Consider the following 24,800-nt stretch of genomic DNA (forward strand, 5'->3'; position numbering starts at 1 on the left):
ATTCAAAGGAGACACAGATGAATGCAGACCACAGTCCACTTTTCATTTCTAAGGAAAAATTAGTTCCCTAAAAAAAAACCCAAAGAAGTGTTAGATGTATCTTTTCCTTTTTTTTTTTTTTAAGAGATAATAGTCCCCAGATGGAGTCACTTGTGTTAAGCCCACATCGCCAAACTGAGACTTAATACCTAACCTATTTGCAGTTCCAACCTTCCCCAGCTATGTAATCTTAAGCCGTCAGTCTGGATCTTTCTGGTCAGTGCGAGGCAGGTAATGCCCCCGCTAGAACCCTTCTTCCCTAAGGGAAGGTGGTCGGAAGGTGGTCTTGCCTGAAACAGTCTGCTCTTTCTTTGTCCCTCCCCCATTTCTGCCAATAAAGTCTTCATTTCATGCAACTCCTCAGAGCTCCCTGTTAATTGCTAGATGGGATGCTGCCCAATTCGTTAGTCACTGAATAAAGCCAATTAGAATTCTAAATTTACTCAGTTCAATTTTGTGTCTTAACAGATTTAGTGATGGTGACGGGATCCGAAGGAAACATCTGAGGACAACACGAGACACAGGAAAGAACACTTCGAGTGCATCATCCTTCCCGCCGCTGCAAGGGCTGTGGGTAAGTTCCCCTCGGTTTTGAACTCTGCTCTTTGCGTCGGGCTCTTGATCTAATTTAATTGGCTATCCAGTCCCCCATTTGATTGGAACCACTAGTTCCATGCTGGGAGCTGCTGGTGGTTTAGTCTGCGGTTCCCCATCTGTTTGGAATCCTCCTCCAGATTCCATGCTGGGAGTTGCTGGTGGCAGCTGTGGTTCCCCATTCTTTGGGGTTTGCTGGTTCAGTCCTTGCTGGTGGCAGCTGTGGTTCCCCATTCTTTGGGGTTTGCTGGTTCAGTCCTTCGCCCAGTCCCTGGTTCCATGTTGGGAACTGTTGGTGTGTAAGGTCTTTGCCTTGGCCGGGCTGCAGTGACATCTCTTGGTTACTGCTGGTGTGTTTAAGGTGCATGTTTGTCTTGTGTAGATAAAGGCTATTGTTGATGGGAATTTCAGAAGCAAGAAAAGCCACAAAATTGGTGGGCATGGATCAAGCATTTAAACTGTCAGAATGCTCACCACCTAACACAGAGACTCTTGTGTTAGGACAAGTTGGTCGTGGAATGAGTTAGAGTGACACTAGGTCAGCTGCCAACCTCAAAATTTCCGTGCAATGAGGCACGCTATAAAACACCGCACAACCTCCCACCCCATGGCATATCCCTCTTAGTTATTGACCTGGCTCTGAGAGACCCAAAGGCTTAGCCCGAAAAAATGAGACCTTTAAATTCTAAAGAGTTAAGTGTGCCACGTGCTTGTTTTATATCTAAGAACTATAATTCCGGAAGCTGCAGATAGCTACAAAAATGGCAAAAATCTTACTAAAAATAACTCAGGATTGTTGTTTGGGGTTCTGAGAACTTAGCTTGGTAACTGTCACGATGGGGACTCCAAAATACGGCTGGACAGAAACGTGGCTGAACTACCTTTGCGGCTAAGGGTCATACCAAACACTGCCGGCCCTTGGAGAGATTGCAACGGCCATTATGAGGAAAGTTCCAATTAGTAGAGATCATCTGAGAAGTGCCCTTGAAAGTAAGGGCTCCCAAATCAAACAAACAGAATGGGGATACTTATTTTAACTGGCATGCAGAAGCCTTCAAAAGGCTTCAAGATGCCAGACTAGCTTCACTGAAAAATTTGTTGCAAAAGGCTAATGAAAAATTAAAGGCACAGGAGGCACCTAAAACAGATGGCAAAGTGAACGTTATATAACCTTTACTGCTCCCCTCTGTCCTCCTTTATTTGAATACTCATTCTAGTAATCCGGTCTAAATTGTCTTTCTACCCTAAAGAGGCAACAGGACCATAAAATCCACCAAGTTAGTGGCTTCACAGACAGCCCCATATCTACCCTTAAAGGAGGGCCCCCAAAGGGCGCTTCCCAGGATGGTCGAGACTCTGAGGGATTTTCTGGTAAACTGCTACATTACATTATTCCCTTAAGCAGCTAAGGCAAACTAAAATTAAAATGAATGAAAAACAATTACCAAGTTATGGTAGATACCAGAGCTATACTGTCTACATTAAACCCCACGCAGAGCCTGCAGATGTGATCCCACGAAAACCGGCAGAAGCCAGCTAAGGTGAGGGTCAGCTCCCCTGGATCTCTTGTAGTACATGATAAAGAGAGGAAAATATAACAACGTTTGTATCCCCTTTGGGCACATCAAGTACAAGGGGATGTTCAATACTGCAAGAAATATCTGCTGTTTGTCCCGATTGAAAACTGGCAAGATATTTATAAGGATTTCTTTAAAAAGTAGCTCAGTGGTAAGAAGTTGGTCAGAAATTGGAAGCTCATAGGAATTTTTTTTTTTAGGCCTCTTCCCCTAAGCCAAAATAAAACTATGTACCCCCCAGGGTAAGCAAAACCTTCTAAAGCCTTTGTGAAAGGATTTACTAAAACATTCCAAAGGCAAACAGCTCTAAATCCAGAACATAGGATTTCCATCTTAGTTAGAAATCTTCTCCCTGATATAAAAGGAAAAAAAAAAAAAAAAAGCGAATTAAGGATAATTTAGTTGGATGGGGTGGATCAATTTATGATGTCATTTAGGCTGCAACCCAATTCTTTGAGGAATTGAGAGCTACTGTCATGATCTTAAAAATTTTGCAAAACTAGAAAGTCAGCTCTAGAGGCAGTTCAAAAATCCAACTATTCCTATCACCCATCCCAAGGCGTGTATGTATTGTAAAAATTCTGGCCTTAGGAAACCAAAGTCCTGCTTGGAGGAACTTACATTCTATCCCTGTGCCTTTGAGATGTAAACGTTATATAAACTTTAGGGAGGTAATTCCTATCAGAAGGAAAACGAAAGGGGGAAGGTCATTTGAAACTTAGGCAAACAAAAAATCTTATAAGTGTCTTCCCTACAAACGTTAGTGGAAAAGCTTTAGCCGTCTGAGCGGGTAACCTTAACTTACTCCCTCCACCAGGTAAACAACTTAGATATTCAGCTGCTTTTATAAGCAGTGAATTTTGTATTATTGTAGCTGATTCATGGTAGTAATTTTAAAATGAAAGCTATAAGGTCTCTGTACCTCTCTGTAAGCTTATGTGTCTGTGTATATGTGTATGGTATTTTTCACCTCCTAATGGTATTACTAAAATTGTAAAGGAAAAAAAAAAGCTCAATTTAATTGGTTTGAAGAAAATTAAGCACTTATATGAATTAAATATTCCTAAAACTCCCAGAGATATACCTGCATCCCTCGGTGATATTGCAGGTTGAGTTCCAGACCCTCACAATAAGGCTAATATCATAATATACCAAGTCACACAAACTTTTTGATTTCTTAGTGCATATAAAGGTTATGTTTACACTATACTGTAGGCTATTAAGTGTGCATAATAGCATTATGCCTTAAAAAATACATATATATATACCTTAACTAAAAATACTTTATTGCTAAAAAATGTTAATCATCACCTGAGCCTTCATCAAATCATAATCTTTTTGCTGGTGGAGGGTCTTACCTCAGTGTTGGTGACTGCTGACTAATCAGAGTGCTGGTTGCTGAAGGTGGGTGTAACCATGGTAATTTCTTAAAATAAGACAACAATGAGGTTTGCTCTGTTGATTGACTCCTCCTTTCATAAATGGTTTCTCCATAGCAGGCAATGCTGTTTGATAGCATTCTACCCACAGAACTTTCAGAACTGGAGTCAATCCTCTCAAACCCTGACACTGCTCTATCAGCTAAGTTTATATAACGATCTTCACAGCATCTTTACCAGAGGTAGATTCTAAATCGAGAAACCACCTTCTTTGCTCATCCATAGAAGTAACTCATCCATTAAAATTTGATCATGGGATTGCATCAATTCAGTCACATCTTCGGCCTCCACTTCTAATTCTAGTTCTCCTGCTGTTTCCACCACATCTGCAGTTGCTGCCTCCACTGAAGGCTTGGATGCCTGAAAGCCATGCATGAGGGTTGGAATCAGATTCTTTTAAACTCCTGTTAATGTTGATATTTTGATTTCTTCCCGTGAATCACAAATGTTCTTAACGGCATCGAGAATGGTGAATTCTTTCCACAAGGTTTTTGATTTACTTTGCCCATATCCATCAGAGGAATCACCATTTATGGCAGATTTAGTCTTATAAAACGTATTTCTTAAATAATAAGACTTGGAAGTTGAATTCACACCTTGATCTAGGGGCTGCAGAATGGACGCTGTGCTAGCAAGCATGAAAACAATAGTAATCTCAGTTTATATCTTGATCAGAGCTCTCGGGGTGACCAGGCGCATTGCAAAGAGCAGTAATATTTTGAAAGGAACCTTTTTTTTTTTCCTGAGCAGATCTCAACAGTGAACTTAAAATATTCAGTAAACCATGTTGTAAACAGATGTACTGTCATCCAGGCCTCGTTGTTCCATTTATAGAGCCAGGCAGGGTAGATTTAGCATAATTCCTAAGGGCCCTAGGACTTTTGGAATGGTAAATGAGCATTGGCTTCAACTTAAAGTCACAGCTGCATTTGCCCCTAACAAGAGAGTCAGTCGGCCCTTTGAAACCAGGCACCGACTTCTCTCTAGCTATGGCGTTCTCTCTAGCTATGGAGGCATCTTCTTCCATCATAAGGCTCTATCATCTACATTGAAAATTTGTTGTTAGTGGAGCCACTTTGGTTAATTATCTTCACTGAATCTCGTAGGTAATTTGTAGCAGCTTCTACTTCAGCCCCTGCTGCTTCAGCTTGCACTTTTATGTATATGGCTTATGGCTTCTTTCCTTAAACCTCATGAACCTACCTCTGCTGGCTTCAGACTTCTCTTCTGCAGCTTCCTCACCTCTCAGCCTTCGCAGAGTTGGAGAGAGTAGGGCCTTGCTCTGGGTTAGGCTTTGGCTTAAGGGAATATGTGGCTGATTTGAGCTATCCAGACTAGATCATTTTCTTAGCATTCCTGTGTTCACTGGAATAGCACTTTTAATTTCCTTCAGGAACTTTTCCTTTGCATTTACACCTTGGCTAATGGTTGGTGCAAGAGGCCTACCTTTCGATTTATCTTAGGTTTCAACATGCCTTCCTCACTAAGCCTAATGATTTCTAGCTTTTGACTTAAAGCGAGAGATGTGTTACTCTTCCTTTCACTAAACACTTAGAGGCCCTTGTAGGGTTATTCACTGGCCTTACTTTCAACATTGTGTCTCAGGGACTAGGGGGGAACCCAAAGAGGGAGAGAGACAGAGAAACGGCTGGTCAGTGGAGCAGTTACAGTAGATCACTAAGCACAGACCACCATAATAAATGTAACATTAAAAAGTCTGAAATACTGCAAGAATTAACAAAATGTGACACAGACATGAAGTAAGAAAACGCCGCTGGAAAAATGGCAGCGGCAGACTTGCTCAATGCAGGGTTGCCATAAAGCTTTGATTTATAAAAAATGCAGTATTTGTGAAGTGCAATAAAGCAAGGTATGCCGGTAATAGAAACTAACCCAAATGCTTCTCAAATTCACATGGTCTGAGATAATCTTTGGTAAATAAAAGCTAGCTGAAGTTCGATTTTAATTAAAATGTGTCTTAGCATTGAAAATAATGCAGACGAACGACTTTGTTTTACTGCTCAAATTATCTCTGTTACAAAGTTTTCAGCAAGAAAAATAGCTCGGGGGTGATGGTTGACTTTGTTTAAATAGATGTAAATGGGATAAAAGGTTTTAGGTAACTTTTAAAATAGTTTCCTCAAAACTTTGTGGTAACCTGAAACAAAGTTTTGCTACGTTAGATTAAATGATGGATAGGCATTAAATATCTAGATAATTTCCAAATAAGATAAAATATTGAAACACTAATTACTGAACACGGGTTTATCTACTTTTGGCTTCCTACAGAGCAACTAAAGATATTTGGGTCTATTAGTAAATATTTTTTTTTTTTGTGCTATACCGAAATATTTACTATCAGAAAGCATGTTTCAAGAAATTTTAAAAACTATATTAAGCCACGGAACTCCTATGTGACCAAGTATTTTTAAACCTTTTGATGTTTTTGACAAACTTCCCACAAATCAAATTCTAAATGAAATCTTTTTGACCTCAAACCAACTTTGAGATTTTCCAGAGAGCCCCAGGAACATTTCAAAAGATTAGTTTAACATCTCTCTTTTTATAAGGAGAGAAAACAAACTAAGTTTATTTGTTATGCTAAATTGCATGGGAAGCACTGTCAAAAAGTAACACTAAGCCTCCTTTATGTTGTATTTGTACAGATATATAAGTATTCCCAAAATTGATATGTCCTGGTATAATGTAATCAGACATCCTTCCAGTTATTATTTTAAAATGTATATCACAGAAATAACTACATTTCCTTATCAAATGAACTCTCATTAGATCTTTGACCATATTCTTTTATAAGTCTTTGTCATTACAGACAGTTACTGTTTAACTCAGATGCTTTTGCAAAAGTATTTCTTCAAAAGTGCCTCATCTTTGGAGGAGCTTCAAGATGGTGGAAGAATAAGACGGACGTGGAGATCACCTTCCTCCCCACAAATACATCAGAAATACATCTACATGTGGAACAACTCCTACAGAACACCCACTGAATGCTGGCAGAAGACCTCAGACCTCCCAAAAGGCAAGAAACTCCTCACGTAGCTGGGCAGGGCAAAAGAGAAAAGAAAAAACAGAGACAGAAGAATAGGGAAGGGACCTGCACCAGTGGGAGGGAGCCGTGAAGGAGGAAAGGTTTCCACACACTAGAAACCCCTTCGCGAGCAGAGACTGCGGGTGGCAGAGGGGGAAAGCTTCGGCACCGCGGAGGAGAGCACAGCAACAGGGGTGCAGTGGGCAAAGCAGAGAGATTCCCACAGAGAGGACCAGTGCTGACCGGCACTCACCAGCCCGAGAGGCTTGTCTGCTCCCCCGCCGCAGTGGGCAGGGCTGGGAGCTGAGGCTCAGGCTTCAGTTGGAGCGCAGGGAGAGGACTGGGGTTGGCGGCATGAACACAGCCTGAAGGGAGCTAGTGCACCACAGCAAGCTAGGAGGGAGTCCGGGAAAAAGTCTGAACGTGCCGAAGAGGCAAGAGACTTTTTCTTCCCTCTTTGTTTCCTGGTGTGTGAGGAGAAGGGATTAAGAATGCCACGTAAAGGAGCTCCAGAGACGGGCACGAGCCGGCAGCTAGAAGCGCAGACCCCAGAGACGGGCATGAGACGCTAAGGCTGCTGCTGCTGAAGGCTCACCCCACATCCGTATCCCTCCCTCCCCCAGGCCTGAGTGAGCCAGAGCCCCCGAATCAGCTGCTTCGTTAACCCCGTCCTGTCTGAGCAAAGAACAGACGCCCTCAGGTGACCTACTCGCACAGGCAGGGCCAAAGATGAACGCCGGGAGCTGTGCAAACAAAGAAGAGAAAGGGAAATCTCTCCCAGCAGCCTCAGGAGCAGCAGATTAAATCTCCATAATGATTTGATGTACCTGCATCTGTGGAACACCTGAAGAGACAACGAATCATCCCAAATTGAGAAGGTGGACTTTGGAAACATTGATATATATATATCAATGATATATATTTTTTTTCCCTTTTTCTCTTTTTGTGAGTGTATATGTGTATGCTTCTGTGTGTGATTTTGTCTGTATAGCTTTGCTTTTACCATTTGTCCTAGGGTTCTGTTTTTTATTACTTAAAATTTTTTTCTTAATTTTCTCCCTTCTATTCTGAGCCATGGGGAGGACAGGCTCTTGATGCTCCAGCCAGGCATCAGGGCTGCGCCTCTGAGGTGGGAGAGCCAAGTTCAAGACACTGGTCCACAAGAGACCTCCCAGCTCCAGGAAATATCAAATGGCGAAAATCTCCCAGAGATCTGCATCTCAACACCAGCACCCAGCTTCACTCAACGACCAGCAATCTACAGTGCTGGACACCCTATGCCAAACAACTAACAAGACAGGAACACAACCCCACCCATTAGCAGAGAGGCTGCTCAAAATCATAATAAGGCCACAGACACCCCAGAACACACCACCAGACATGGACCTGCCCACCAGAACACAGGCACTAGTCCCCTCCACCAGGAAGCCTACACAACCCACTGAACCAACCTTAGCCACTGGGAACAGACACCAGAAACAACAGGAACTACGAACCAGCAGCCTGGGAAAAGGAGACACCAAACACAGTGAGTTAAGCAAAATGAGAAGACAGAAACACACAGCAGATGAAAGAGCAAGGTAAAAACCCACCAGATCACACAGCAGATGAAAGAGCAAGGTAAAAACCCACCAGATGTAACAAATGAAGAGGAAATAGGCAGTCTACCTGAAAAAGAATTCACAGTAATGATAGTAAAGATGATCCAAAATCTTGGAAATAAAATGGAGAAAATACAAGAAACGTTAAACAAGGACCTAGAAGAAATAAAGAGCAAACAAACAACTATGAACAGCACAATAAATGAAATTAAAAATTCTCTAGAAGGGATCAATAGAAGAATAACTAATGCAGAAGAACAGATAAGTGACTGGGAAGATAAAATAGTGGAAATAACTACTGCAGAGCAGAACAAAGAATAAAAAGAATTGAGGACAGTGTCAGAGACCTCTGGGAGAACATTAAATGCACCAACATTGGAATTAAAGGGGACCCAGAAGAAGAAGAGAAAAAGAAAGGGACTGAGAAAATATTTGAAGAGATTATAGTTGAAAACATCCCTAATATGGGTAAGAAAATAGTCAAATCCAGGAAGCAGAGAGAGTCCCATACAGGATAAATCCAAGGAAAAACACAGCAAGACACATATTAATCAAACTATCAAAAATTAAATACAAAGAACAAATATTAAAAGCAGCAAGGGAAAAATAACACATAAGGAAATCCCCGTAAGGTTAACAGTTGATCTTTCAGCAGAAACTCTGTGAGCCAGAAGGGAGTGGCAGGACATATTTAAAGTGATGAAAGGGAAAAACCTACAATCAAGATTACTCTATTCAGCAGGGATCTCATTCATATTTGACCAAGAAATTAAACCCTTAACAGACAAGCAAAAGCTAAAAGAATTCAGCACCACCAAACCAGCTTTACAACAAATGGTAAACGAACTTCTCTAGGCAGGAAACACAAGAGAAGTAAAAGACCCACAATAATAAACCCAAAACAATTAAGAAAATGGTAATAGGAACATACATATCGATAATTACCTTAAATGTAAATGGATTAAATGCTCCAACCAAAAGACATACACTGGCTGAATGGATACAAAAACAAGACCCATATATATGCTGTCTACAAGAGACCCACTTCAGACCTACAGACACATACAGACAATGTGAGAGGATGGAAAAAGATATTCCATGCAAATGGAAATCAAAAGAAAGCTGAAGTAGCAATTCTCATATCAGACAAAATAGACTTTAAAACAAAGACTATTACAAGAGGCAAGGACACTACATAATGATCAAGGGATCGATCCAAGAAGAAGATATAACAATTGTAAATATTTATGCACCCAACATAGGAGCACCTCAATACATAAGCCGAATGCTAACAGCCATAAAAGGGGAAATCGACAGTAACACAATCATAGTAGGGGACTTCAACACCCCACTTTCACCAATGGACAGATCACCCAAAATGAAAATAAATAAGGAAACACAAGCTTTAAACAAGATGGACTTAATTGATATTTATAGGACATTCCATCCAAAAACAACAGAATACACATTCTTCTCAAGTGCTCGTGGAACATTCTCCAGGATAGATCATATCTTGGGTCACAAATCAAGCCTTGGTAAATTTAAGAAAACTAAAATCATATCAAGTATCTTTTCCGACCACAATGCTATGAGACTAGATATCAATTACAGGAAAAAATCTGTGAAAAATACAAACACATGGAGGCTAAACAATACACTACTTAATAACCAAGAGATCACTGAAGAAATCAAAGAGCAAATCAAAAAATACCTAGAAACAAATGACAATGAAAACACGACAACCCAAAACCTATGGGATGCAGCAAAAGCAGTTCTAAGAAGGAAGTTTATAGCACTACAATCCTACCTTAAGAAACAAGAAACATCTCAAATAAGAACCTAACCTTACACCTAAAGCAATTAGAGAAAGAAGGACAAAAAAACTCCAAAGTTAGCAGAAGGAAAGAAATCATAAGGATCACATCAGAACTAAATGAAAAAGAAATGATAGCGAAGATCAATAAAACTAAAAGCTGGTTCTTTGAGAAGATAAACAAAATTGATAAACCATTAGCCAGACTCTTCAAGAAAAGAAGGGAGAAGACTCAAATCAACAGAATTAGAAATGAAAAAGGAGAAGTAACAACTGACACTGCAGAAATACAAAGGATCATGAGAGATTACTACAAGCAACTATATGCCAATAAGATGGACAACCTGGAAGAAATGGACAAATTCTTAGATATGCACAACCTTCCAAGACTGAACCAGGAAGAAATAGAAAATACGAACAGACCAATCAAAAGCACTGAAATTGAAACTGTGATTAAAAATCTTCCAACAAACAAAAGCCCAGGACCAGATGGCTTCACAGGCGAATTCTATCAAACATTTAGAGAAGAGCTAACACCTATCCTTCTCAAACTCTTCCAAAATACGCAGCAGGAGGAACACTCCCAAACTCATTCTACGAGGCCACCATCACTCTGATACCAAAACTAGACAAAGATGTCACAAAACTACAGACCAATAGCACTGATGAACATAGATGCAAAAATCCTCAACAAAATACTAGCAAACAGAATCCAATAGCACATTAAAAGGATCATACACCATGATCAAGTGGGGTTTATCCCAGGAATGCAAGGATTCTTCAATATACGCAAATCAAATCAATGTGATAAACCATATTACCAAATTGCAGAAGAAAAACCATATGATCATCTCAAGAGATGCTGAGAAAGCTTTTGACAAAATTCAACACCCATTTATGATAAAAACCCTGCAGAAAGTAGGCATAGAGGGAACTTACCTCAACATGATAAAGGCCGTATATGACAAACCCACAGCCAACATCATCCTCAATGGTGAAAAACTGAAACCATTTCCAATAAGATCAGGAACAAGACAAGGCTGCCCACTCTCACCACTATTATTCAATACAGTTTTGGAAGTTTTAGCCACAGCAATCAGAGAAGAAAAGGGAATAAAAGGAATCCAAATCGGAAAAGAAGAAATAAAGCTGTCACTGTTTGCAGATGACATGATACTATACATAGAGAATCCTAAAGATGCTACCAGAAAACTACTAGAGCTAATCAATGAATTTGGTAAAGTAGCAGGATACAAAATTAATGCACAGAAATCTCTGGCATTCCTATACACTAATGATGAAAAATCTGAAAGTGAAATTAAGAAAAGACTCGCATTTACCATTGCAACAAAAAGAATAAAATACCTAGGAATAAACCTACCTAAGGAGGCAAAAGACCTGTATGCAGAAAATTATACGACACTGATGAAAGAAATTAAAGATGATACAAATCGATGGAGAGCTATACCATGTTCTTGGATTGGAAGAATCAACACTGTGAAAATGACTCTACTACCCAAAGCACTCTACAGATTCAATGCAATCCCTATCAAACTACCAGACATTTTTCACAGAACTAGAACCAAAAATTTCACAAAAGACCCCGAATAGCCGAAGCAATCTTGAGAAAGAAAAACGGAGGTGGAGGTATCAGGCTCTCAGACTTCAGACTATACTACAAAGCTACAGTAATCAAGACAGTATGGTACTGGCACAAAAATAGAAATATATATCAGTTGAACAGGATAGAAAGCCCAGAGATAAACTCATGCACATATGGTCACCTTATCTTTGATAAAGGAGGCAAAAATATACAGTGGAGAAAAGACAGCCTCTTCAGTAAGTGGTGCTGGGAAAACTGGACAGCTACATATAAAAGAATGAAATTAGAACACTCCCTAACACCATACATAAAAACAAACTCAAAATGGATTAAAGACCTAAATGTAAGGCCAGACACCATCAAACTTAAAGGAAAACATAGGCAGAACACTGTATGACACAAATCACAGCAAGATCCTTTTTGACCTACCTCCTAGAGAAGCCGCAATAAAAAGAAAAATAAACAAATGGGACCTAATGAAACTTAAAAGCTTTTGCACAGCAAAGGAAACCATAAACAAGATGAAAAGACAATCCTCAGAATGGGAGAAAATATTTGCAAATGAAGCAACTGACAAAGGATTAATCTCCAAAATTTACAAGCAGCTCATGCAGCTCAATATCAAAAAAACAAAAAACCCAATCCAAAAATGGGCAGAAGACCTAAATCGACATTTCTCCAAAGAAGATATACAGATTGCCAACAAACACATGAAAGAATGCTCAACGTCATTAATCATTAGAGAACTGCAAATCAAAACTACAATGAGATATCATCTCACACCAGTCAGAATGGCCATCATCAAAAAGTCTACAAACAATAAATGCTGGAGAGGGTGTGGAAAAAAGGGAACACTCTTGCACTGTTGGTGGGAATGTAAAATGATACAGCCACTGTGGAGAACAGTATGGAGGTTCCTTACAAAACTAAAAATAGAACTACCATACGACCCAGGAATCCCACTACTGGGCATATACCCTGAGAAAACCATAATTCAAAAAGAGTCATGTACCACAATGTTCACTGCAGCTCTGTTTACAATAGCCAGGACATGGAAGCAACCTAAGTGTCCACTGACAGATGAATGGATAAAGAAGTGGCACATATATACAATGGAATATTACTCAGCCATAAAAAGAAACGAAATTGACCTATTTGTAATGAGGTGGATAGACCTAGAGTCTGTCATACAGAGTGAAGTAAGTCAGAAAGAGAGAGACAAATATCGTATGCTAACACATATATATGGAATTTAAGAAAAAAAATGTCATGAAAAACCTAGGGGTGAAACAGGAATAAAGACACAGAGTTACTAGAGAATGGACTTGAGGCTATGGGGAGGGGGAAGGGTAAACGGTGACAAAGCAAGAGAGAGTCATGGACATACATACACTACCAAACGTTAAGGTAGATAGCTAGTGGGAAGCAGCCGCATAGCACAGGGAGATCAGCTCAGTGCTTTGTGACCGCCTGGAGGGGTGGGATAGGGAGGGAGGGAGACGCAAGCGGGAAGAGATATGGGAACATATGTATATATATAACTGATTCATTTTGTTGTGAAGCTGAAACTAACATACCACTGTAAAGCAATTATACTCCAATAAAGATGTTAAAATGAAAAAAAAAAAAGAAGAAAACAGGGCATCTAATTATTGATGCTATCTTAAAATCAAGAAAGCAGAATACTACTCTTCCAAGCTAGAACTTGTATTTTTCTATTTACTACTTAGAATTAGGTAGCAAAAGGAAATAGTTTTCTAATTTAATCCCCATATAGTTTGAGTCTTGCCTCTGTTGGGGAAACATAGAACTTAGCAGGTCAACAAGAAACATTTGTTAACAGTGAGTTTCTAAAGTAATTTATGACATGTATTTTCAAGGTTTTATGATTGTTGCTAATAGATTTTAGTTTGTTAGTGAGTACAGTTAAAAGATTCCTCCCATGGACACACTGATGTACACCTACACAGAAAGCAATTTCTCCTGAAGAACAAAGAGCTGATTGAACAGCTTCTGCACAAGAAATGACGGAGGGACCAAGACCCAGCATCAACAGGAAACACCCCTGACACAGCGATCTGCAGTAGAGAGGGATACCACTGAGAGGCCTGTGCACAGACTTGCCCACCTTGGTGCACAGTGAGAAAAAAAACCCCAGCAATTTAAAGGACACTTTAGACCATATTTGAAGGAAATCCATTTACTAACCTTAGAGCATCTGCCAAACACATGGGGAACTGCTGGAACTCTCTCCAGGGTTGGAGGTGCTGTGCATGGATGGAAAAACAGTCCAGACACTGTAGCCAGCCTGCCAAGGCCACCGTAGCATGCCCAGGCCTGCACTAGCTACAGCCATGCTACCGGGGTGGCTTTGGTGTGGTATATATCCTAGGCCACTCTGGCTCATGTTGCTCCAGCCATCCTGCCAGGGTGGCCACAGGACACCCTGCCCAGAGACAGCCCCTGCCCCCTGGCCCATACCTGCTCCAGTTCCAGCCCCCCTCACCCCTAGGCTGAGCCTGACCCAACCAGACTGCCAAAGCTGCCCAGCCCACACAGGGGATGCTCCTTACACAAGGCCACCTTTAAAACCAGGAGACGTAGCTGTCTTACCTAATTCATAGAAACAAACCAGAAAGTCAAACTAAATGAGGAGACAGAGGAATATGTTCCAAGTGAAAGAACAAGATAAAACCCTGGGGAAAACACCCTAATGAAATAGAGATAAGTAAATTACCTGGATTTAAGAGTTCAAAGTAAATGGTCATAAAGATATTCACTGAACTCGAAAGAAGAATAAAGGAACACAATGAGAACTTCAACAATGAGTCAGAAAATATAAGAAAGAACCAATCAGAACCGAAGACTACAATAACAAATGAAAAACACACTACAGGGAATCAATAGCAGATTAGACGATACAGAAGAATGGATCAGCAATCTGGAAGACAGAAGAGTGGAAATCACCCAAACAGAACAGCAAAAAGAAAAAAAATTTTAAAATGATAGTTTGAGGTACCTCTGGCACAACATCAAGCCTACTCACGTTCACATTATAGGGGTCCCAGGAGGAGAAAAGAAAATGGCTGAAAGCCTCCCTAACTTGGTGAAGGAAACAGATATCCAGGCCCAGGAAGCAGAGAGTCCCAAACAACATGAACCCAAACAGATATACCCCAATACACATTGCAATGAAAATGGCAAAAATTAAAGATAAGAAAAAGCAGCAAGAGGAAAGCAACTAGTCACCTACGAGTGAACCCTTATAAGACTGACAGCTGACTTTTCATCAAAAACTTTGCAGGCCAGAGGCAGTGGCATGATAAAGTGCTGAAAGGAAAAAATTTAAAAGGAAGAAAACTTATAACCAAGAGTACTCTACCTGGGAAAGTTATCATTCAGAATTGAAGACAAGATCAAGAGTTTCCCAGACAAGTGAAAACTAACGTAGTTCATCACTGCTAAACTGGCCTTAAAGAAGACCCTTTAACATTTTTTTGTAAGTGAAACGAAAAGGCCATAAACAGAAATATGAAAATATATGAAAGAAAAAATCTCACTGGTAAAGGAAAATATATAGGAAAGGCTGTGGAACAGCCACTTAAACTAGCATGAAGGCTAAAAGTAGTAAAATCAAAAGTAGTAAAATCAACTATAACTACAAAAGAAGTGAAGGGATACACAAAAAGACATAAAATATGACATAAAAACCAAAATGTTGGCAAGGAGAGTACAAATGTGCTTTTAGAATGCATTCTAACTTAAGTGACTTTGAGCTTAAAATAAACTCATATACATATACGAGAGAGAGAGAGATGAACTTCATGGTAGCTGCAAATCAAAAACCTATGATGGGGCTTCCCTGCTTCCCTGGTGGCGCAGTGGTTGAGAGTCCACCTGCCAATGCAGGGGACGTGGGTTCGCGCCCCGGTCCGGGAAGATCCCACATGCCGCGGAGCGGTTGGGCCCGTGAGCCCTGGCCGCTGAGCCTGCGCGTCTGGAGCCTGTGCTCCACAACGGGAGAGACCACAACAGTGAGAGGCCCGCATACCGCAAAAAAAACAAACAAAAAAACAAACAAAAAACAAAAAAACAAACCTATCATGTACAAAAAATAAAGAGAAAGGAACACAAACATTACATTAGAGAAAATGATTAAACCACAAGGAAAGAGGCAAAGAGAATAAGAAAGGAACAGAGAAGGGCTATAAAAACAACCAGAAAACAATTAACAAAATGGCACTAAGTACATATCTATCAATAACCACTTTAAATGTAAATGGACTAAATGCTCCAATCAAAACACAGTGGCTGAATGGATTAAAAACAAAAAACAAGACCCAACTATATGCTGCCTCCAAGAGACTCACTTCAGACCTAAAGACACACACAGAGTGAAAGTAAGGGGACAGAAAAAGATACTCCATGCAAATGGAAATGAAAAGAAAGCTGGGGTAGCAATATTCATAGCCAACAAAATAGGCTTTAAAACAATACTGTAACAAATGACCAAGAAGGACATTACATAATAATAAAGGGGTCAATCTAAGAACAGGATTTAACATTTGTAAATATTTATGCACCCAACATAGAAGCACCTAACTATTAACAGACATAACGGGAGAAATTGAAAGTAATACAATAATAATAGGGGACTTTAATGCCACTTTCAACAATGGATAGATCATCCAACCAGAAAAATCAATAAAGAAACACTGGCCTTAAATGACCTACAGAACATTCCATCCAAAAACAGAATATAGATTCTTTTTCAAGTGCACATGGAACATTCTCCAGGTAGGTTATGTTAGGCCACCAAACAAGTCTCAATAAATTTAACAAGACTGACATCATACCAAGCATCTTTTCTGACCACAATGGTATGAAACTAGAAATCAAAAGAAGAAAATTGCAAAAAACACAAACAAATGGAGGCCAAACAACATACTACTAAATAACCAATAGGTCACTGAAGAAATCAAAGAGGAAATAAAAAATACCTTGAGACAAATGGAAATGCAACTTTCCAAAGTCTACAGGACACAGCAAAAGCGTTCTAAGAGGAAAATTCATAGAAATACAGGCCTACCTCAAGAAATAAAAATCTCAAACAACCGAACTTGACACCTAAATGAACTATAAAAAGAAATAAAGCCTGAAGTTAATAGGAGGGAAATAATTAAGATCAGAGTGGAAATAAATGAAATGGAGACAAAAAATAACAGTAGAAATGATCACTTAAACTTAAGAGCTGGTTCTTTGAAAAGATAATGAAAACTGGTAAACCTTTAGCCACGTTCATCAAGAAAGATGGCCCAGATAAAATCAGAAATGAAAGAGAAACTATAACTGACACCACAGAAATACAAAGAATCATAAGAGGCAACTATAAACAATTCTATGCCAGCAAATTGCACAACCTAAAAGAAATGGATAAATTCCTAGTAACATTCAATCTTTCAAGACTGAATCAGGAAGAAACAGAAAATCTAACAGACTGATAATCAGTAATGAAATTGAATAAGTGGGAAAAAAAAAAAAAAACTCCCAACAAACAGAAGTCCAGAACAAGATTGCTTCACAGGGGAATTCTACCAAATATATAAAAAGAGTTAATACCTATCCTTCTCAAAATATTCCAAAAAAATTAAAGAAGAAGGAATACTTTTGAACTCATTCTATGAGATCAGCATTACCATGATGCTAAAACTAGACAAAGACACCACACAAAAATTACAGGCCAATATCCCAGATGAATACAGATGTAAAAATCCTCAACAAAATATAAACAAACCAAATTGAACAATATATTAGAAGAGTCATACACCATGATCAAGTGGGATTTATCCCAGAGATGCAAGGATGGTTCAATATCTACAGATCAGTCAACATGATACACCATATTAACAAAACGAAGGACAAAAACCATATCATCGCAATAGATAACAGAAAAAGCATTTAAAAAAATTTAACATCCATTCATGATAAAAACTCTTATCAAAGTGGGTATAGAAGGAATACACTTCAACATATTTAGTGAAGGCCATATATGACAAACCCACAGCTAACAACTTATTCCATAGTGAAGAGCTGAAAGCTTTTCTTCTAATATCAGGAAAAAGACAAGGATTCCAACTCTCACCACGTATATTCAAGATAGTATTGGAAGTCCTAGCCATAGCAATCAGACAAGAAAACGAAAGATATCCAAACTGGAAAAAAGAAAGTAAAACTGTCACTATTTGCAGATGACATGATACTATACATAGAAAACCATAAAGAAACTGTGAAAAAACTAATATTAGACCTTATAAATAAAGTTGCAGGATACAAAATTTATATGCAGAATGTGTTGCATTTCTGTATACTGCGTAAAGAGAAGGTACGAAAACAATCCCATTTACAGTTGCATCAGAAAAGAATAAAATACCTAGGAATTAATTTAACTAAAGACGTGAAAGACCTGTAGTCTGAAAACTAAAAGATACTGATGTAGAAGATTCAAGATGATACAAAGAAATGGGGAAAGATATCCTGTGTTCATGGATTAGAATACTTAATATTGTTAAAATGTCCATACTACGGAAAACAATCTACAGATTTAATGCAATACCTATCACAATACCCATGGCATTTTTCACAGAACTAGAACAAATAATCCTAAAATTTGTATGGAACCACAAAAGACCCCAAAGAGCCAAAGCAATCTTTGCTTTGTTAAGCAAGTCACATATGCTTGGAATCCTCGTTATTATATAAGTTAAAGCAAATTCTAAAAAATAAGCAAGCAGACAAAATAATCCAGAAGTAAGTCCCTTTCCCAACTGACTACATTAAAAAATTACCCAGAGGAAATCATGATTCATATCGACTGCTGCTGTTTACACTCACTTGTGTGTAACTCACTTGTGGTTATTTTGTTTGACATACAAGGTTTGAAGAACAAATCAGTACTATTAAGTATAAAATAAGTTACAAGGATATATTGTACAACACAGGGAATCTAGCCAATGTTTTATAATAAGTATAAATGGAGTATAACCTTTAAAAATTATGAATCACTATATTGTACACCTATAACATAATATTGTACAGCAACTATACTTCAATAAAAAATGAATAAAATTAAAAAATCAGGACATCTCAAATCAGGGTCCTTCAGAAAGTATAATGTAAGCTTTGCCTCTCCCTGCCCCCCCCCACATCTCTTATTTCTAAAAGGACTCAATTCCTTGAAATCTAAGTAGTGAGACAGTCATTTTTACATTTGATATGTACATTCTCTGACACTTTTTCTCATGCATTTACTTTTCTGGTTTTGGTAAAGCATTACATAGGCTTGAAATCTTAAGAGCATTTCCTGTAACGGGGAAAGAAGCAAACTCTGCCTGAGGCTCTAACTGACAATCAGAGAAGGAAACATACCTATTTTCTGCAAAGTGGGATTCACAACAGCCTTCCCTACACAGTACGAAAACAATGATACAAACAAATATATAAAAACAGCAGGGAAAGGTGCCGAGTGAAACTTGATTACATAATGCCCCTAGAAGCCTGGTCTGAGGTGTATTTAGTATTTTGATAAAAGTCCCACAATATTTCAAGAGGAAAAAATGAGATTGTAAGTAACCACAGCAAATCTAGAACACAGCCCAGGAGAGTGGGACAGTTGCTTACTTTGTCTTCCAGTAAAATATCTGCACCATCCCAGACCAGCAGATATTTACGATCTCCAGGAGGAAATTTCTAGCAGGAAATCTTTCTAACCCTCCTTATCAGAAATTCCAAACTCCTTCCTGCTGGAAAACATAAGCCTACTTTTAAAGAGCTTATCATAATCCCTTTATTCCTTCATGCCTTCTTATAGCCCCTACACCTCTGCTGTCCAAGACCCTTTCTGCCTATTCTAATTTCTATTCAAATTCTACTTTCTAGTTTTCTCAGCTCTGGTGCTTAGAGTCTGCATTCTGCAATTAATATTACTCACCACTGTTAGAAGTGTCATTCTTGCCTCTTTAATTTTTTATAGTATGAAATTCTCCAGGTCAGGAACTGTATTCGTTCTGTATCCTTCACAATGCTTTGAATACAGTATATGATCATTGAGTGCTTTTTCATGGTCTGGTTTCTCTTTATTTTAGCCAAGTATATTTATTCATTTATTCCCTAATTAAACACTTGCTGAGAAGCTACTGGGAGCTGGAGAAGTGGTGATGAAACCCCTAGTGACTGCCCACATTTTCTGGCTGACTCCCAGTTTCCCCACTAATGCCTCCTGTGGCTGGAGGCATCTTGAGGTCCTCAGTTACTTGTCCTAAGGTAGGACATTCTCATCAAGGCTTGAAAGAGAGCAAGAGAAAAACTCCTCATGTTCTTTGGACCTTAACCATATGGCTCCACATGGGTCTGCTTATTATTCTAGGCTCTCATACATAGGGATATAGGGTCAAGTAGGGTAGAAAAATAAAAAGAGAAAATCATTATGTCTGTGCAGGAAGACTGAACTACAAGGATGTTCATTTCAGTGTTATTCGAATCAGAACAAAATTTAGAAGTAGCCTAATTAGATAAATTGTAGAAGAATACCCACAGATGTGAGGAAATGTAGAGAGTGTTGAAAATGCAAGTTACAGAACAGGAGGTATTTCCAGTAGGTCATTATTTTTACCTTTAAAAATCTAATGGGGGAAAAATCTAGAAGGATAAACTTAGAAGTATTAACGGTGAGTATACCCAAGTGATGGGATTACATATGATTTGCTTCTCTGAGCATATAAGCACTTTCCAAATTTTCTAAAATGATCTCTGAGCATATAAACACTTTCCAAATTTTCTAAAATCAATTTTCTAAAAATGATTTCTTCTCTGAGCATATAAGCACTTTCCAAATTTTCTAAAATCAATTTTCTAAAATGATTTCTTCTCTGAGCATATACGCACTTTCCAAATTTTCTAAAATGAGTCAAACGAAAAATTTTTTTTAATTTTAAGGAAAAAGGAGATCAGGAGGAGAATTCTCCCAGAAGAGACACTTCTGACAAAATTCACCCTTTTACCACAATGCTCAGGGCCTCACTGATGAAGCCCGCTCTAAAGGGTGATCTTCTACTGGCCTTATAAAGGAAAATAACAGTGCACACAGGTTTTGATCTATTTTTCCAACTTTCATCTCTTCAAATACACATATGGTAGATGAATAAACAGATGTCACTTTTTCCCTCTCACAAAGCACTGCCTTGTTAAGCAAGTCACATACTGCTTATATAAGTTAAACCAAGTTCTAAAAAACAAACAAATCCAGAAGTAAGGCCCTTTCCCGATCAACTACATTAAAAAATTCTAAGTAATATTTCAATGGTGTTTAGCGCAGAAGAAACTTATTTGGATGGATGGAAGAAATAAACGGAGAGAGTATCCCATGTCTCCAGATGAGGGCTGCCAGGAGCACCCAGACTTACTGGGGTGAGAGGCAGAGATGAAGGATAGATAGCCTTACCTTGGTCTGGAACGTACAGAACATGTGCGTTAAGAACGGATGCTCCCAGGCCAAGGAGAGAACTCTCTTCTCTACCATTGTACACTCCACGTCGTCGTCCATCAAAACCACATCTTTCTTTAAGGCTTTTATTGCGAAAAATTGATTGGTTTTCTTGAACTCCGCTAGGAAGACCTAGAGGGAAGGGGAAGACACTTTATTTTAGAATTTGGATTCACGCTCATTAAAGAAGAGTCACGAAGTCCTGAGAGAGATGTATTGGGTGAGAAAAGACGACTTCTCCAATCCTCCTCCACCCTCTTTATGGAGACAAATAGAGCTTCACAGGTGTGGGATGATACAGAACGGTTTCATCCTCTCTCTACCTTTCAAAGGGTTTCACAAAACTATGGTGCAATTGGATGGGTTATTCTCAGCCACTGAGAAATTCTATTTAAAAAAGTGTGCCCTGTCTACCCAGGGACCTGAGTAAGTTTATAAAACCATTCAGAGGCAAATATGTATTGAAGGAAGCAGCAGCAAGTAGTGGAAGGAGGACTTGATTGTTCTTGAAGTATCACTGAAAATGAGCATAAAACCTTACTCTAAGTTTTAGCCACTTTTTCAAGGCAAAAAAAGAATATGTGAGGAACTGAGCTTTCCTGATGTGCTTCTAGAATGCACAGCATTTCCTCTGATGGCACAGACACTAATATTATCTTCAAGACCTACTATGTGTCAGGCATTCTGCTATGTGCTTCACATGTGCTATCTAATTTTAGTACCTATTTAATTCTTAGCTCAGAACACTCTGCAACACAGATAGATAGTAATAATTTTAAAAAAACTAGGCTCAAAGGGTAACTTTCTCAAATTCATGGAGCTACTCAGTGGGAAATCTAACTCCAAAGTTTACTTTTTCCACTTGATTTCATGAATCTTATAAGAAAGGACACCAGATGGCATGTAATGGAGAGTTTCACCAACTTTCACTTTTGCAAATGATGCAGCCACAGACGATTGACAGGAGTGAGGACATGGCATTTGGAGACAGAAAACCCCAGCTCAGGCCTCATTTCACAGATACTTACTAGCTGTGGGAATGTGGGCAAATTAACCTCCCTGGGCTGCTTCAGTTCCCGAATGTGTAAAAGCGGTAACTATCAACACACTGCTGACTTACAGGACTGCTGGGAAAATCAAATACCAGGTGGTAAAGTGATTTGTGAACTGTAAAATGCTTTCTAAATGACAGTTACTGGAATCTAAGAAACAAAACAAATGGATGTATATAACAAAACAGAAAGTGACTCACAGATATAGAGAACAAACTAGTGGTTACCAGTGGGAAGAGGGGAAGGGGGAGGGGCAATATAGGGGTATAGGATTAAGAGATACAAACTACTATGCATAAAATAAGCAACAGGGATATATTGTATAGCACAGGGAAATACAGCCACTATTTTGTAATAACTTTAAATGGAGTATAATCTATAAAACTACTGAATCATTATGTTATACATCTGACACTAATATTGTAAATCAACTATACTTAAAAAAAAACCACTTGCCATTTGCTTCTTTTAGTGACTTTTAGGGATTGTTGACGTTAATGATGTTACACCAATAGTGAAAATGCACGTGTCTGTGTTTAAAATAATACAGTGCAGACACATAACTGTGGGGTAGCTGGCTTGATAGAGGGGGTAGAGCTTAGATGAGAATTCAGGCAAATGAATGATGTACATACATATCCCCAGAAAACATGCAGTTTGTTCTCCTGGGCCTAAAATCGATGGAGAACCAGAATACAGAGGCTACCATTTTGATGAGGAACCATACTTCCCATATAGAGTGAAAAGAAAGAAGAGAAACAAGTTTGAGTATTCTTAGTGTTGGAAGAAAAGGAGATATAGCTGCCCCTTTTTGCTCTGGTGCTCCATCCCCCTCTCCTTGGGTCCCAAGGTGCAGCCCCCTCAGAGTGCAGGGATCCGGGGTCCTGATGGTGAGGGGCTTACTGCTTTGGACACAGAGCAGAGGATACCTGAAGCTCTCAGCTGTCCCTTGGGTTATTTACTAAGGCATCTAGGTTTAACTTAATGTCTTCTTAACTTTGTTGAAAAGTAAAATCCACACGGGAACAAAGAAAAGCTTTCCTTTAACAATTAAAAGTCCCCTTTTGGTAATTGCTTCTTTCCATAAAACATCCCCAAATCAGCCATAAACTAAGAAGCTGGGAAAAAAAGCCATTTCCATCTCTATAATGTGCTTTCAGTTTTTGGAAACAGGTTATAAACTGCACATTAATTGATGCTAAATTTTAATGAAGACTGGCTGTAAAATTGCCTCTTACACTCAGATTAACACCAGACGAGCCTGCTACGGTTCATGTTATTGTGGAAACAAGATAAACGAATTAATGGATATCAGCTACAGTTTGTAGGGCAGAGTGGATTTTGCCAAAGGCAATGCCTTGGTATTATATAGAAACCCCAACTGCAGCACAATGTCCTTCAGCTACGGCAATACCCAGTTACATTATTATTAAATAAACTGGGTGAGTTTTGCAGCCAAAGTCTAGTGAGCAGGTGCTGAGCACAATGCTGGTCTTGGCTGCACAAATTCACGGAACAGTAGTCTTTGGCTAAAACTTTCCTAGACGTTGCATCCAATATAAATATAAAACAACTGAGAGTTCCATTAATACACGTGATATCCTTAATATCCAAAATAACCTAAAAGCCTATATTCCATGACATCCCTCTTTACAATCACTGGCTTGAAAATCTCCTCTTGTCACTGAGAGTTGATTATAATTTCTTCCATTATGTCTCCTTCCTCCTCTCCTTGCCCTCTGTGACTGACTAATGGCCCATAACCTGAGTGAGTGGCAGGAAGAATTTAGAGGAGGGACTTCCTCTGTGGAACTTTTCCTAAGACGCTCAAGCTAGGGCCGTGTTCTGGGCTGAATTGTGTCCCTTCCAAAGAACTGATATGTTGGAGTCCTAAACCCCAGCAGCTCAGAGTGAGACCATATTTGGAGACAGGGTGCTTACAGAGATAATTATGTTAAAATGAGGTCATTAGGGTGGGTCCTAATCCAATATGACTGGTGTCCTTATAAGCAGAGGGTGTTAGGACACAGACATGCACACAGGAATGGCCATGTGAGGACAAAGGGAGAAGACAGCGTGGACACCCAGGAGAGAGGCCTCAGGAGAAACAGCCCTGTCCACACCTTGATCTTGGACTTCCAGCCTCTAGAACTAGAAGAAATAAATTTCCGTTGTTGAAGTCTCCCCATCTGTGGTATTTTGTTACAGTAGCCCTAGCAAACTAAAACAAGGCTGAGGACGTTTGGTAGAGAAGAAATCACACAGAAGGTAAAAACCACACTCCAGGTTTGAGAAAGGAACAAAACAACAACAAAAAAACCACCAATGAAACAAACATATCTGTGAAACAGGAACCGGCTGAGGCACCTTCTCATTTCTTTGGTGTCCAAGGATACCAAACACACAAGCTCGTGGGATGGACACCTTCCAAGTGAAATGGCTTGAATCGTTGTTCCCAGGAAGCAGAGGCTGCTATTCCCCAGAGCTCCCCGGGTCCC

General features: G+C 39.2%; 1 protein-coding gene across 4 annotated transcripts in view; it reads right to left on the reverse strand.

Moving 5' to 3' along the window:
• The window catches only part of PRKCQ (protein kinase C theta), a 148,625-nt gene that overhangs the window by 45,805 nt on the left and 78,020 nt on the right, over positions 1-24,800 (reverse strand). For all 4 annotated transcript variants that reach the window (XM_019933224.3, XM_033852335.2, XM_033852336.2 and 1 more), the window contains one exon: positions 21,209-21,382. In XM_019933224.3, the coding sequence (XP_019788783.1) occupies positions 21,209-21,382 (174 nt within the window). The remainder of the gene's footprint in view (positions 1-21,208; positions 21,383-24,800) is intronic.

This window comes from Tursiops truncatus, chromosome 2 (genome assembly GCF_011762595.2).
Source record: "Tursiops truncatus isolate mTurTru1 chromosome 2, mTurTru1.mat.Y, whole genome shotgun sequence".
NCBI lineage: Eukaryota > Metazoa > Chordata > Mammalia > Artiodactyla > Delphinidae > Tursiops > Tursiops truncatus.